At 41.4% G+C, this 15992-nt stretch overlaps 1 protein-coding gene across 1 annotated transcript in view; it reads right to left on the minus strand.

Moving 5' to 3' along the window:
* The window catches only part of relt (RELT TNF receptor), a 30539-nt gene that overhangs the window by 4477 nt on the left and 10070 nt on the right, over positions 1 to 15992 (minus strand). The window contains exons 2-8 of the mRNA XM_075474433.1: positions 10658 to 10732; positions 10483 to 10575; positions 9279 to 9463; positions 8872 to 8924; positions 8517 to 8771; positions 2944 to 3024; positions 2424 to 2496 (exon numbers count right to left, since the gene is read on the minus strand). Of these exons, the coding sequence (XP_075330548.1) occupies positions 2424 to 2496; positions 2944 to 3024; positions 8517 to 8771; positions 8872 to 8924; positions 9279 to 9463; positions 10483 to 10575; positions 10658 to 10699 (782 nt within the window). The 5' untranslated portion in view covers positions 10700 to 10732. The remainder of the gene's footprint in view (positions 1 to 2423; positions 2497 to 2943; positions 3025 to 8516; positions 8772 to 8871; positions 8925 to 9278; positions 9464 to 10482; positions 10576 to 10657; positions 10733 to 15992) is intronic.

A 15992-nucleotide genomic window follows, 5' to 3' on the forward strand; every position in this document is an offset into this window, starting at 1 on the left:
CTAAATGAGAAAGCATGATGGCAAGAGTCTAGAACTCCAAACAGTGTCCCCAGCCACAGCCTGCATTTAGTTTAAGTGAGTAAGTGTATAATACTTTGATGACTGAAATCTGAGACTCTCTCTGTTAAGGTCTTTAGTTTGTGTCTCTTCATTGTTCTATTGTGCAGAAAAATGCAGAGCAAAAGAGATGAATGCAGCGGTGTCTCTGCTATACTAGCTGGTAGGTGACCTGTGGGGGCCCCAGATAACCCCATGCAGAACCTCATAACACATACACACACACACACACACACACATCTGAAAGGTTTCCAGAATGGTTTGTGGATATAGCGTGTGTGTGTTTGTCAGAATGTGCTCGAATCTAAAGGTCACATATCTCTGTGGACCCACTGTGCAACCAGGCATCACCCCGGGTCCCTGAGACCTCCCACTATTGTACGCCTAGTATTCAAACCGATATGAACTGGATCCTGTTACCATCACACGGTAATGTGATAAGAAAAACTTCCGTCGAAGCTGGGTCAGTGCTCAAAAAAAAAAAGAATAAAGGGCAGTTTGAAAAATATAAGGTTTAAAGATGACAAATGATGAGATGGAAAACAACCCTGTTTCAAAAAAAAAGAAGAAGAAAATCAAGCAATCATTTGTGAATCATTTAAACCTCTTACTTAACTGAAAATAGATGTAAAATGATGAGATTTCAAATGCTAACATTTAGAAATGTCATAAATGTGTGCTAATTTTCATATTGATGTCAGCAACATGATCCAAAATCTGTTGACACAAGGCAACAAAAGATTGAAAGAGTTGCATAGTACTAAAAAAGAAAGGAACTCATTCATAGCAGACAGCAACACAATCTGTGTGTTCTGCCGTTTTCAGAAAAAGGCTTCTTTATAACTCGGAAAAACTGTGTGGGCCAATATTCAAACAACTCAAGAATAGCACTGCTTAATGCGAAACTGCAAATTACTGAATTCTTAACAATTCATTCTATTACAAGATTCAGAGATTCCAGAGGGATGTCTGTACGCAAGGGAAAGTGCTGAAAGCATATACTGAATGGCAGCGATCTTCAGGCCCTCAGGTAGCTCTGCATTAAAGGACAGCTTGAGGTTTTTTTTGTTTGTTTTTTTCTAGATACACAACTTTGAACTTTCATTCATGGATGCAGCAACAAGCTGTGTTCACCAAAAATGGTTAAGAAGTGTTCCTCAGCCCATGTAGTGCTTTCCATTTCAGAATTAGGCCCGTTTTTAAAAAAGACTGAGGAGTGTTGGAAGGTTATCAGTGCACATGACACGTGGACTGACCCCTGATGTTGAACCAACTATGCAGACCTCACTACGTCTCTTGCAGCCTTGTTTATTTCAGCTTCCCTTTTATAAATCTCAATCATCAAGAAAATGTTATTAATCGCCCAAACCGGATTTCCACTCCAATGTTTAGCCATGAATGGAAAGAGACACTCACCTAAATTTGATAATGTGATCATGACAGTAAAGTGCTGTTTTATTGTTTTTAAAACTGAAACAATCATCAGTGAAGCACACACACAAAAAAAAAAATCTATTCCATAAATTTGATCTGGTGATTAATTGGAATTAAAAAGAAAGAAATGGTCGGATTACAAACCAGAGGCCAAAACTTAGATCAGCTCACACATCAATCAGATATTTTTTGTAAATTCAATCTGTACCACAGTGATTGCTCTCAACAGTTCCGAAACACTTGCAGACAGTTACTTTAAGAAATCAAATCTTTGTCCTTCTTTTAAACAAATATAGTCTTTAAGGTATTCGCAAATGTAGCATTCTAGTTTCCCGTATTTGTTTGGGAAATGGGAATGTAGTGTAAACCTCGAAGTAAAAGTCACAGCAGAGTAGTGTAGACTGTGGTGTAAAGCAACATGTTATTGGTCTTGTCAGATTAAATTCTGACTACTTGAGCAATTTTAATACCGCAGCTTACAAACCAAATTCCAACCGCAACTACACATGATCATGTATATTGTGTGACTTCAACCTTTGTGACAGCCAGCTAGCTAAACCACAAAAAGGCTGTTAAAGCCTCACGACTAGACAGCTGCGACGAGAGACACTCGTCACTCGTCTCTGGTTTTATCAAAAAGGGACAAAAACACATCTTGAGCTGTTGTTGGGTGCAAGATGTAAAATCATTTTTACAATGACAACGAAGGGAATGAAAACAAAGTTTTTTCCTGTCTTTTCCTGCCTGTTCATCCTGTTCATTTTTTTTTTTTTTTAAGAAAAAGATTGTGTGTTTAAGAGCCTGTCTCTGCACTCTCCACTGTCTTTTTTTTTCCCTTCCCTAGCCTCCTTGTTAACTGTGACCTCAAGCAGTGTGACTGAGCAAAAGCATGCCATCATTTATGGGTGTGTACTGTGTGTGTGGTCACATACTTGATGGATGAGCCTTTGCTCATCTGTTTGCTCTCGTACTCGAGCAGCAGTTCCTCCAGTGCAGCAGCATTTTCTGAAATACAAACAAGACTCAGTTATAACACAGGCTTACAATGAATAGACATTAGAATAGTGAAACTCTTCCGAAAAACTACACCAGACCACAACTGAAGTTGATACATGTATTAATTATTTGTGACATGGGAGAAAGTACAAGAGCACCGAACACATTTGTCTTGCATGTCATGTGATACATCAACAGCAATATGAGTTATTGCGACCGTAGTCCTGTACTTTAAGCAATGCTGAACCTCCCATTTTCTCATGATTTCATTGTTTTCCTGTTGTTTTCTTGAGTTTAACAGCAACTATCCATCTAATAGTCAAAGAAGAGCTGCTGAGTGGGCCACAACAGAGACATGTGATGACATACTGCGGTTTTCTCCTCCAAAGCCGTCACAGATGAAGTGACTCTGACCACATCAGCTTACATGTGACATCACTGATGGTAGGAGCTTACCTTTCTTCTCAGTTATGAGGCGAACCAGAACACTGATGGTGTCTTCATTCAGCTCATCAGATATGTACGGACAACTGTTGCCTATAGAAGGGGGAGAAAAAGACAGGAAAAAGAATTTTAGCTGAAGGCGCCTGCACTGTTTCTACCTTTCCCTTTTACAACTTGTTCTTCTTCCTTTGGTGTATAAGACAGTCTATACCATGAAGAAATGATACTTTCCATTTAAAATAATAAATGGGAAATGAACATTAATAAAGCTTGTTAAGGAAAAGCTCAAATATGCCAACAAGTAAACACAAGTTGCGCATATATTATATCTACTAATAGTTGAATAATGTCCATTTTAAAAGGACACGACACAAGCAAAGTTCACATGATGAACGTCACTGCTGGCACAATGTGATCTGTGTCGATGGACGGATAAGGATGGATGTGGATGACTGAACAGCAAAGAATAGATATGCCTCTATGGCAACCCCTCGCCATCCCATAATAGCGTGGCACAGTGAGGCAGCTTAGAGGAAAGGGATGGGTTGGGGTGGGGGGTTGAGGCAGAACAGACTCACTCAGCACTTATGCTCCATTCAGCACTGCTGAAGCACACAGAGCTCAATGCATGTGTGTGTGTATTTGTGTGTAGAGTTCACTGTGGTGTGAGGTACCAGACCCCCGATAGCAGGTGACACTGTGTCTGTACAGAGTCAATTGTGAGTGTATAAATGCAAGCGGGGCTATGTGTGTGCGTGTGTGAGTATTATTTCTGTCTCTGTTGCATCAGCAGCATCAAGCCGTTGTTAGGTCGTAACAAAAGTTCCGTCTCCACACCAACTGTTGCTATGTAAAGATAATAGTATCGGTTTCACAGAGTGGCACTTATTCTCTCCTATTCATCCCTTCAATAATGTTTTGGACGCAGTAAGGCACAAGTTTCAGTTTGAGTGTCAGTTTGCTTAGTTTGACATTTAGGATTTAGAATTTTATAAAACCGACTGCTGGGATAGGCTTCAGCCCCCCCGCGACCCGAACCGACGGATTAAGCGGGTATAGAAAATGGATGGATGGATGGATGGATGGATGGAATTTCATAAAACAATTCATGCTGACACCCTAATTTACTGTAAATGCTGCAGTCCTGCCCACAAATTTGAAACCTCTGCACTTTTAGCTGTGCCATCATGCCTGAGCAGCCTCATAAGAACAGCATGGTAGACATGACTTCAGCTCAAAACCCCACATTTGCCCTTTATGTGTGCCTCCATCGACTTTGCTGTCACTGTGCTCTCCGATGAGGCAAACTTTTCACTGTCAGTAGCTTTGGATAGCCGGAGCCACCACTGCACAGTTTGACTTTAGCCTTGCAGAGCAAAGCTTAGCTTGCTTTAATTAATCCCCATGGGTATTCCCCCTGAGTGGAGATGATGAGAAAAGTGCTGGGGTTAGAAGTTCCTCTGACCTTAGCCCAGTCAGGGGTATGGTAGGCAGAGAGACAGTGTACTGTAGCAACAGACAACATCGAGAGTGGAAAAGAGAGAGAGAGATACAGGTTTTCCTATGACACACTGAAAGTCTCCTCCTGCTATCTAAACATTCCTTTATTCTTTTTTCGCCAGTTGAAGTTTTGTGCTTCCTAAATTTCCCTGTGTCTGTGTTCTTCATCTTATTGTGCACTCTTCTCTTGTCCTTTTTTCCATCCCATCTGCCCCTTCAGTGTGGCAGAATGTACTGCAATGTTCTTAAAGGATAAGACCGGTTTTTTGACATTGGGCCCTTGATTTCACATTATAACATGATGTTCTACTCACCCCTGCTTGTTGTTGGTCATTTGGAGCTGTTCCGAAGATATTCGCGAGGCGTCCGGCTGCTCTCTTGAGATATTCGGCCATGAAACGGTTTCCTATGGGCAAGCTTATACAGGTACAAACTATGCTGTTTATAATTTATTAATTACTCTACACCAGCACTGATAACGTGGAGGTGCGTCGCTTACTTAAAAAAATCCGGGTTACTAATTTTGAATTTTAGCCGAATGAATAAATAGGCAGCAGGTCTGTGGGCTGCCTGTGGCAGTAGCACGACGATGACGTCAGTAACACCCACTTTACGACAAAAAAATCAAAATTACAATAACCCGGATTTTTTTAAGTAAGCGACGCACCTCCACGTTATCAGTGCTAGTGTAGAGTAATTAATAAATTATAAACAGCATAGTTTGTGCCTGTATGAGCTTGCCCATAGGAAACCGTTTCATGGCCGAATATCTCAAGAGAGCAGCCAGACGCCTCGCGAATATCTTCGGAACAGCTCCAAATGACAAACAACAAGCAGGGGTGAGTAGAACATCATGCTATAATGTGAAATCAAGGGCCCAATGTCAAAAAAACGGTCTTATCCTTTAAGGACAGTGATAAGGTCTACTTAAATGACTGCACCCTTACTCGTTTAACTTGGGACAGAATTGTGCTTTCAGCGTGTTCAAGGTAATCAAAAGACTTCTTTAAGCTGTCTTTAGTTGTCTGCTTTTTTTTCTCGATGTCAGTTCAAGTATATGTTCCCTGCTCTGCAGTTGCTATGCAAATGGCAAATTGCAACAAAACCAGTTTTTAAATAATACATTCAGCCACCAAATAAAAACAATGTCAACTTTGTCACTATCAAACTCTCACTGAGACTCGGCATCAAACTTTTCAATTTTGGGGATTTTGTGTTTCCTGCTTCAACAGTAAGGCACCTCTACTTCGCAGAGAAAGAGATAGAAGAAGAAAGCCTAAGAATTAAGGCTCCAAAATAATCCAGAGTGTCAGAGACAGAGAAGAATGAAACAGAAGACACAAATAATGAGATGGGGACCTGATTGAATTATTGATCTTGCTGGGAAAGGAGAGATGGAGAGATCGTGTCATGTTCAGATGAGAAGGGAGGGGGACGAGAGAGTCAAGAAATTGGATCAATGGAGAGTAGAAGGAGGGGATAAATGAGATGGTGGCTGAGGGAGCTTCCCTTGAAGTACAAGAACAACTTAAATGTCACAACAAAATGTTCAGAGAAAAGGAGGCCAAAGAAACACTAAGAAGAAAAAAATAGAGATCGATAACCCTACAATACCTGGAGTTGTGCATTATTGAAATCCTTCATGCTTATCCTCAGACAAGTCGTTTTAAACCACATTCTCTGGCTTTAGTTCAAGCTTGCCTCCACTGCATCCACTGTAAAGGCTTAATTATATGTGCTGTCAAAGCTTGGAGACAGTCACAAAGCTCCTCCTTAATTTACACACAAGGAGATGTAAAGATAGAACAGAGCATCATTAGCTAAGTTATCTCTTCAGTAATGTGAGCAAAGCAAAAGCTAAGAGCAATAGAGTTTCAGCTTTCCACGTCTCAAGTACAGTTAATGTAACATTATCTGAAGGTAAAGGTTAGGCAGAGATAGGGAGAATAGGGTTGGGATCATCTTGCAAAGTGACACAAGTATCGCCAGCAAAACAGCTCACTGAATGTAATATTTTCAGATATGGGGGGGACCAAAGTAAAATTGCCAGGGTTGTGTTTTTCTGAGTTTTGTTAGTGAAACCCAAATATATCCCCTCATGCACAGATAGAAAGTGATTCTTCAATACTATGTCCCCTTTTAAAATCTAAACAGTGCATGAGTAATGAGTGGAACATAAAGACAACGACCGAGCATAGGATGTTGTGTGATTGATGCACACACTGTGCGAAAGTCTCGATCCTCTCCTTACTTTATATGTTGCTTTTAAGGAGGTCTTTTAAAGTATTTCTTTGGCTGCTTTTTCACTCATTTTTAGACTGGTACGTGTAATACGTTTGGCTGGCATAAAATAACATTTATGCACCAATAAGGTGAATTCCAAAGAACGATTAGCCAAAAACGTATCATAATTCATTCACATTTCCAGCAAAAAGAGATGCATCTGGACCTATAGCTAATCCATCTACTGTTCACTGAAGCCTCACCAGAAATGGTCTCCATGGAAGGGTGGCTGTCGAGAAGCAATTTTTAAGGAAGGGAAACAGGGAGAAAAGGCTGAGGTATGCTAAATTACACGAGAAGTGGACTGAAAATCAGTGGCAACAGGTCTTATGGAGGGATGAATCCTCCCTTATTGAGGCAGTGTGGGATCATCTTGACAGAGAACGGAACAAAAGGCTACCAACATCCAAAGGAGAGCTTTGGGATGTCCTTCAAGAAGCCTGGAGAACTATTCCTGAAGACTACTTAAAGAAATGACAAGAAAGCTTGTCGACGAGGGTTCAGGCTGCAAATACTGACTGTCAAGCTTGTTAGAATTGTACGAACTCTGTGTTTTGCATTACATACTGTATTTCAGGTTGTGATTTCACGTTTTAACAAACTGCTGCAAGTATTTCATGTTTTTTCCGGCAATATCTAAAGAACAGTGGGATGGCTCAAGACTTCTACACTATTGTAAATATATGACATTGACGATAAAATGTATTTTTAATGGGCAGTTTGCCACAGTGTCGAAAGAACTGTTGTTTTTCAGTGTTATGAGCAACATCCTTTAAATATTAGAGAGTGACAATAAAGGATCAGTTGATGTTCAATTCTAGGAAAAAAAAAACACAGCAAAATAATTTTTCAACCGTACTGACAGAGTGTGAACGGTACCCAAAGCACCAGCTGTCGTGCAGAAGCATGAACAGCTTTTTTGACGTGGAACCAGCTTCTGATCTGTTGAGCTCGCAGCTGTCCCCTGACCCACCTGAAGCCTGTCAGTACAGAGAGCTTCTTGACACAGCTTTCCTGTGAGCTTTGCAGCATCAGGTGAGTGAAGGGAAACCCAGCATAGCCTTTAAATCTGTTTATGCTTGGCCACTTAAATACAGTAACCGTGAGCTACATATGTTGTCCTACTACTGCAGAGAAGTGATGCTGATATGGACAGACTGCCTGGATAAAGTGTGCAGGAGCAAAGTGTATTACCTGGTTAAGTAGCTTACTGTAGATTGAGGCGTACACTAAATGTCTCTGTTGGGTGCTTAGCAAAAATGATCAACCAGACATTATGACTACAATGTAAGTTGTTACCTTATAAATTAAATTACTTTAATTTGGGTCAAAGGGTTAAAAAAAAAAACGGCTTCTCTGTACATGGTCCATGAGGAGTAATACTCCTATATTCTACATCTGTACACTGTTAAAAAGGAGACTGTTCAAACAATAAACAATTGATATGATCTCTTAAAATATCTCTTAAAAAAAGAGACTTGCTGGAATAACACAGCACACATAACATGTAATAACTCCTGCCTGGTCAAAGTTCAAAACAGCTGAGAAAAAAGCCTCCAATAAGACTTGTGTGCAGTAACTTCACACAGCAGCAGGAATTGAGGCTGCATACAAAAACACAGGCCTTTAGAGCTTGGTTTGGCTTTGCCCTCACTCTCCAGAGTCACATTGAGTGCATGTTTGTGGGCTTCTTTTGAATTCTTATGGGTGAAATTTCAGTCATCACTCTCTTTCTCTCTCTCTCTGCCATTTTCTACCTTCAAGGATTGAAATTGAACCCACTTCTTCTCCATTTCTCCTACCTTCTTTCTGGGGTGTGGCAGCCTCTTCATCTCCTCCCTCCTTCTCAGCAGTACAGTTGTAACCCTTTTTCTTCAGGATGTTGCAGATGAGGATGCCCAAAAGGCCCATCACGCAGAAGACGGGCACCAGAGCGAACACGGCGTATTCTGCCGTCTTCTCCTCCGTGCTGCGTACCACTGTGCTGTTGGCAGGTCCTCCTGCTCCACCAGACGGACCTTTCTCCACTGTGCGGATTGTCCTGACATGCAAATTTGCTGAGAGAAAGGAACAAAAAAGATTAGAGGGACATGAGGTAATAAAGTCATGGTCTTATCCACATAAAGAGCAAATGAAGAGATGTAGAGGCATGCTTACTTTTCACACAGGGACTGTGGGTGGAAACTTGCCCTGGAGCAGTGGCATGAAACCTGCAAATGGACAAGGCAGAATAGAAAAGAGCATAATTAAAGAGATGGATAGAGTGAAGAAAAACATGAAGGACTATGAATGAATCAGTGGTTTCAGCCTGTGGCATGCTGTGTCCAATGGAGCCTCGCTCTGCCCATTGTGGTAAATGACATGCTGCATTGGTCCGTGTGTGAGTGTAAATGTGTTTTCTTGTTTTCTACAGAGGGAAAATAACATGACTTCATTTAGCACAACAGTTTAAGATGTGGTGGTAAAGCCCTTTAAATTGGAGGCCTACAGTTGGACTGAAATATGGGTGGATTAACAAGCAAGAGAAGGTAAGACCACCAAAGAGGCAGACCAGCAGGTCTTACCCGCGCAGACAATCCCCACAGATAGCATCTGAAGTTGTGGTGCCAGAGGTCGCAACTTTTCTGTCGAGGACCTTGCAGGAGGTGTGCGGACGGCAGAGTTCAGCATCCAGTGTATCTGAAAAGCTTCCCGGTGGGCACAGCTGACATTGCACGTCATCTGCTGGACTCTGGACCTGCCCACAAGCCTGAGAAGAAAGAAAAGCCTTCTTAACTCAAAGACAGAGGACTGGACAAGGAGAAAACGATGCAAGCTCTTCGGTGCTGTTAAATGTTTAGATTAGGTAGGAAGCAATCTGTCTTATCTTCTTTACACTTTCAAATAATCAGGTTCATACACTGTTCCATAGTAATTACAAGTATCAGAGTAATGAGTAAATGTACCAGACAGAGAGTAAATGTGTTCTTTAATTACAACACACAACCTTAACAAAAGGGGTTACTAAACAATGTCGTACAACTCTGCCCCTATTTGTGAATGTATGGAGCAAATTTTTTATTTGTGTTGACTTTGGTGCCAAAAATTAAGTTCTGAATTAAGGAAGTAGTTGAACAAATCAATTTTTTAAGACTGCATGGACAGTCACATGGACAAATTTGACAATTCTGATTTTCTAAATTGGATTTGTGAGTCCTCAGTGTGCGGTTCTGTACTGGATGTACATGGAGATGCAACAAGATTAGGGACGGATTCAATATGAACGTTTTTCCTGTTAATGTGCAACACCACTGCTAGCAATAGCTTCGTCTAGCTTTTCGTGTCCATCTCAATCTTTTCCAGTATAGCAGGATATGTGCTGAATTTTCAGAATTGCTTGGGTGTCTCAGTCTAATCTCCCAAATGGTCTCACAAATATGATTTTCAAGAAAAAAAATCTTGCGAAGGGTCATGCAAAATGGCATCAAGTGAACAGGCGTGCCATTTCAGTGTTCTCATGAAAATCAGTGAGAACACTTACAGTTATGATGGTGAAACGTTAAAGCTGAATATATTTGAAACATAACTGAATAATATGTCTGGTAATGTGAATGTAGCCTATATACAGAAACAAGTGCATTTACAACAGCAGGGGGAGGGTGCAATAATTTAAGAACTTCGGGTGAAAGTTTGTACTCTATGCAGACAAATACTTATTTATCAATTTTTTTTTTAAATCCAAGAACAAAGAAGTTTCATTTATCCTTTTCTTTCTGTTTGCTGTCTCACCTTGGATGGTTCCTGGCCTGCAGGGCATTGCAGACACTCACACCCTCCCCCCCACCGACACTGCACCGCTGCAGTCCCACCACAGCCAAACACCTGGGAGACACATATGCTGCAGTCAGTGACGGTGCAACCATGTATTATAACAGGCGCACACGCATATGATCTATACATTTACCGCGAGAAGGACAAGAGCCGAGCAGCAAAGGTGGTTCCTCATCTTCTTCAATGTGTTCTTCTATGCACATATGATCTACAGGAGACACACAGTGGAAAAAGGCTTTAATCATATTTGAAAAGAAAAACACGACGAGGTTGCGTGCGTCAAATGATTTAAGAAAAAAAAAAAACCTCCAGGCAGATGTGGAGAAATTACATGGCACATTACAGAGCAACTCACAGTCACACACATACAGAACATGAGCGCGCACACTCACACCAAAGCCACACAAGCTCATGTGGCAAAAGACAAAAAAACACCTGAGTCACTTTTGTGTCTTCTCAAGAGTGCAGTGACTCCGGTAACAGGGAGGTAAGGAGCAGTTGTGATAGCTGTAAATAACATTTAACATGATTCAGAACCTTTTTATGTACAGCTGTGAATGGAACTGGGATTTTGTGGGGCTATATTTGGACCGCTCACATACACATTTGCCAACGAATGCCGACTTTCTCAACACTTGACAGTAAGCTGAAGTAGGAAAATCTTTGACTAAAAGGCATTTGAAATACCTTTTCCTGAGCACTTACAGTGAAAAATTAAAGGCGTTCATCATTGGTCTTTTTACTGAAGGTCTCACCTGATGTCACCTATTGAACTCTTGTCATCACCAACTTTTTTATGTTTCTCCTGCATTAACAGCATTTTGAAACACTGGTTTACGTCCAAATTGAAGTTTTCAGGGTAATGAAACATTCCAATATGTCAAAGATACAACTTCACTTTAAAAGTACAGCAGAGAAGTCAGCCTTGTGGACAGACATGCAGCACAAGCTCCAGTAGTTCTATTTGTTTAACAGGTCTTTCAATATAACACACTGATTGCATCCAGGAGCATATCAAAGAAATCAGCGTATATCCGTACAGAAGCCTATGAAAAATGGCATGTTATCACAGTTTGTCAGGCTGCTATTCAATGCTGTAATTTCAAAACAATTTATTGCCCCACGACTCTATTCATTTACCAACTGACAAGATACAAAAAAAAAAAAAAAAAAGTTTGTAGCAGGAAATGTCTCTGCAACAGACTCTCCTATGTGGCTACAATTACAGGATTGTAAATCTACCCAACACTAGTATTATCAGGGGGAGCCCTCAGCCTGCCATCATCCAGCAGGTAGTTAGTGGTGAAGATTTTACTTTAAAAAGATAAACACGAATGACGTATTCACGAACCTAAAAGTCAACTTTAGCACTTACACTCTACATTTTGTTCGACGAAATCTGAGTATGAAAACATCAGATGTTTGTGTAACAGCTGACACAGCAGAGTATGCCAGAAGATAATGTTATATATATTTTTTTCTGTTGTAGCTGTACTTTTCTCACATTAGGAAAAAAATGAGGGGTTGGCCCCAAACAGGCTGAACCACTAATGTAAAAAAAAAGGGAAAAAAATGACTGAAAAAGGATGCAAAATGATCAGAGAGGAGAAAGACTGAGTTGCATACTTACCCCAGACTTGCAGATGACCGACACAGTTGCCGTGGCAACTCGGCAAGGATGCTTTACCGCTACAAATGCTGAATCAAGATTAAATTCTTATTTGCTGTAACCTTCTTGCAGCTGTCTAAGACTAACATTAAACCCTGTCCTTTTCACCAAAATGAAGATTTTTAAATCTTAGTAGATCTATGATAGAGATTCAACACTTCAGTACAACTAAAAGAAAAAGTTATAGAAGTGAGGGGAAATTCAGTTACACACGTCTGTGTAGCTGAATGGAAAACTCAAAGTACCTGGCAATGTCTTATACTGTCACTCTAACCACAGGCACACCCCCAATGCCCTCAGGACATGCCCCCTCTGTCACAGCTAAAACTGTGAGGGTGAGTGTGTGTGCCCATTGTGAGTGTGCGTGGGTGAGGCTGCTTTAATGATGCTCTTCACCTTTGAGCAAGTAGAAAAACATGACACTTTACCATTAGTTAGCAGGTAAATCAACACTTCTCCATTTCATTCTATTCCCTCTGCTGTTATGTGTTTGCAAAGCACACACAAATATAAACATCACCTCATACACTTACACGTCTTATCCCAGGTGCACACGTGCAGCGATTGCTTTGCAAGATTTTGCACAAATTTCCCTCACCCATTAATTGTTAATGTACAGAGAGTATCTAAAACATCTTGAATGCCATCACCTCTTGCCAACACAAAGGCGGGCCTTAAAAAAACAAACAAACAAAAAAATTTAATGACTTTATGATTTCAGACTGGCCCTCATTCCAATAACAGACTTCTAAGGCGTAATTTTAGGGGGGAAGAGAAAGATAAAGCAGGGACACAGAAACCACTAACTCGAAAAAGGAGCACAGGGCCCAAGGCCCCGGGCCAATCCAATCGAAGACAGAAAGAAAGCGAGGGAGGAAAAGGAAAGAAGAGAAACTGGCAGCAAGTGACATTGCTAAAATTTCAGGCTGATAGCGTGATATATTTATGGAAGCATTTGTTAAAATGCCATAAAGACCAGACCAAGAGGCTAATTACAAGTCAGACACGCGCACATAAGCCTACATTTGCTAACATGCACCCTCATGTGCACACATGGCCGAAAAAAGAGAAAAAAATTATCAATAAAACGACAATGATAGAGAGAGCAAAACAGAAATGGGACCCACAATTAAATACCGCTGTTTTTGGAAAGTGTCAAGTAACAAATTGGAATGAGCTTCAGGGGTTGAACAATGCTGGCTATCCACAAACAACCTCACTTGACCTCCAGAAGTGCAGTCACCGAAACAACTGTACTCAAACTGCAGGAGAGAAATATACACTAATTTATTGGTGATTGATGGATGTATTCTGATATCATTACACATCAGCAGGGTGTTTATCTAAGCTTGGGATCGGAGTATGACATTTTAAACAGTTTAAAAAATCTTATCATCCACATAAAACCATGTGCTAAAAGTTCCTGATCCAATATGCACCGTTTAACAAATCTTATGCAGAGTGTGTCAGCTCATTTGCTGATTACCCACAGGACAGACCAGAAGATGCATACTGTAGTGACACATGCAGTGGAAAATTCCTTAAAATACAGAATATGTGAAAGGATGTCCAAATCCCAAACCGCTGCCTTCAGAAGTCTGCAATTCACAGCCAGGGAACCAAAGCCAGTCAGCGACGCATTTACATTTATATCCACTTTGTCTGAGGTTTTCTCCACAAAGCCACTACAATAGGGACTGCCACATGTGGGACTTCCACCGGCCCTGCAGGCACGTGACCATCCCGTGTCCATGCAGGGCCTCGTGTGCCTTCAAATACCCATTGTCTTTTTTTTTTCTTCATCCATCAAAGTGCCACTCTTGCTAGCACTAGCAGCAATGCACAATGCTCCATAAACTTCAATATAGCCATCCGCCCTTATGTCTATCAATTCATCTATCCATCCATTCATTTTATGCAGTTGTGTGTGACCAGGTCGCAGGGGCAACAGTCTGAGAGATTCCCAGGCCTCAAATTCCTCAGCCACCACTTTCAGATCTTCCAAAGAGACTTTGAGGTGTTCCCAAAGCAGCCAAGAGATGTAATCTTTCAAGCAGGTCTGGCCAAAGCTGGAATAAATCTGAAACACCTTCTTGGGGGGTCCATCCCAGATTAACAAGCATCACCTGAGGGTGAGGCGGGCCACCTTTTGGAAGAAGCTCATCATGGCCCCTTGTTTTCAGGATCTCATTCTCTTGATGACTATCCACTGCTCTTCTCTATTGGTGCAGGTTGAAAAGTAGAAAGTGACTTGCAAATGAATAACCTCACCTTGTGGGTCAGCTTTCTATACACCACGACAGTGTTCCTATCACTGTAGATGCTGCCCAATCCAATCATTAATCTTCTGCTCAATTCTACTCTCACTTGTGAACATGACCCAGCAATACTTGAACTCCTCCACTTTTCTTTTTTTTTTATATATATTTTTTGGGGCTTTTTCTGCCTTTAATGATAGGACAATTGGAGAGAGACAGGAAGCAGGGGGCAGACAGAGGGGGGAGACATGCAGCAAAGGGCCGCTCGGTGCGGGACTCGAACCGGGGCCAGCTGCAGAGAGGACTGTAGCCTCTGTACATGGGGCGGCTGCTTAACCCACTACGCCACCGACCGCCCCTGAACTCCTCCACTTAAGGACGTGACTAACTCCCAATCCAGAGTGAGCAATCCATCCTTTCAAGACTGAGGACTACTGCCTCAGACTTGGAGGTGTTAATTCGCATCCCAGCTGCTTCACAGCCAGCTGGAAACCACCACAGTGTCCGCCGTCATTTCAACAAATCCCACCAATGGCTGCACATTCAATTCTGTCCATAAAGGCTACGGACACTACTGGTGACCCAGGGGTGCCCTGATGGAGTCCAACACCCATCTGAAACAAGTCTGGACATCCTTGAAGCAAGTTCTTCATTTTGGGATATATGTTAATTGGCTATCTTGACAAAAACTAGAAAAGAAGTTAGGTAGCACTGTCAGAAATTTAAGCACCAAAATAAAGTTACAGGCAGCTACCATAACCTCTTAGGCACACTTACAAATGTATCATATCCCATTTGTTAAATCCCCACCTAAAGCAGAAGCATTGGTGTCTTGCCAGTTTTTCTTAGGGGTCAATGCTGTGTCAATATTTTACGCTGAGAGCCGATGCTATCTTACGAGTGAACCACATAAGGTAGTACAAGAAGTAACAGTTGCAGTAACACAATGTTTGTCCCAGAGAACCGAGTCTGATTGCAGTGTTAGACCACAGCTGAAGTCGTGGTCCAGTGGCTTCCCTGAAAAAGACCTTTTCAGCTTTGCTCTTGTTTGCTATTTCTTTAGGCACCAAAACTTTCTTGGTTTGAGAAAGATGGTTAGGATATGGTTTGGCTCAGGAAAAGGTCACAGTTGGGCTTGAAGTATGCCGTTTCACAAAGCAGATCTACTATATGCATTGAAAAATTACACTTCAGGTAATAATGTTGCATCACAGTTTGACACCAGCTGGAGGCCGCTTTGCCCGAAAGTGAGACGAGACTCAATGTCCACTAACGGTTGATAGCTCACGTGAAAACACTTCTCTTAATTCAAGAATTTTTCACTTCCTGCCCAACACATTCAACCCAATGTCAGGAGTTGTAACAAGAGAATCAATAATATTTAGTGGTGCTTGTTGTGGTTCCATGTTATGTGTAAGCTGCACTGAGAGGCCTGTCTTTTAAAGGGTTTAAAGAGTTTATTTGTTTCCACGTGCTCGAGCTGTCCCAGCTGAACTGTCAATTCCATAATTGCATTTTATTGTTGGAACGTTTCCCCTTTC

This window comes from Odontesthes bonariensis, chromosome 9 (assembly GCF_027942865.1).
Source record: "Odontesthes bonariensis isolate fOdoBon6 chromosome 9, fOdoBon6.hap1, whole genome shotgun sequence".
Taxonomy (NCBI): domain Eukaryota; kingdom Metazoa; phylum Chordata; class Actinopteri; order Atheriniformes; family Atherinopsidae; genus Odontesthes; species Odontesthes bonariensis.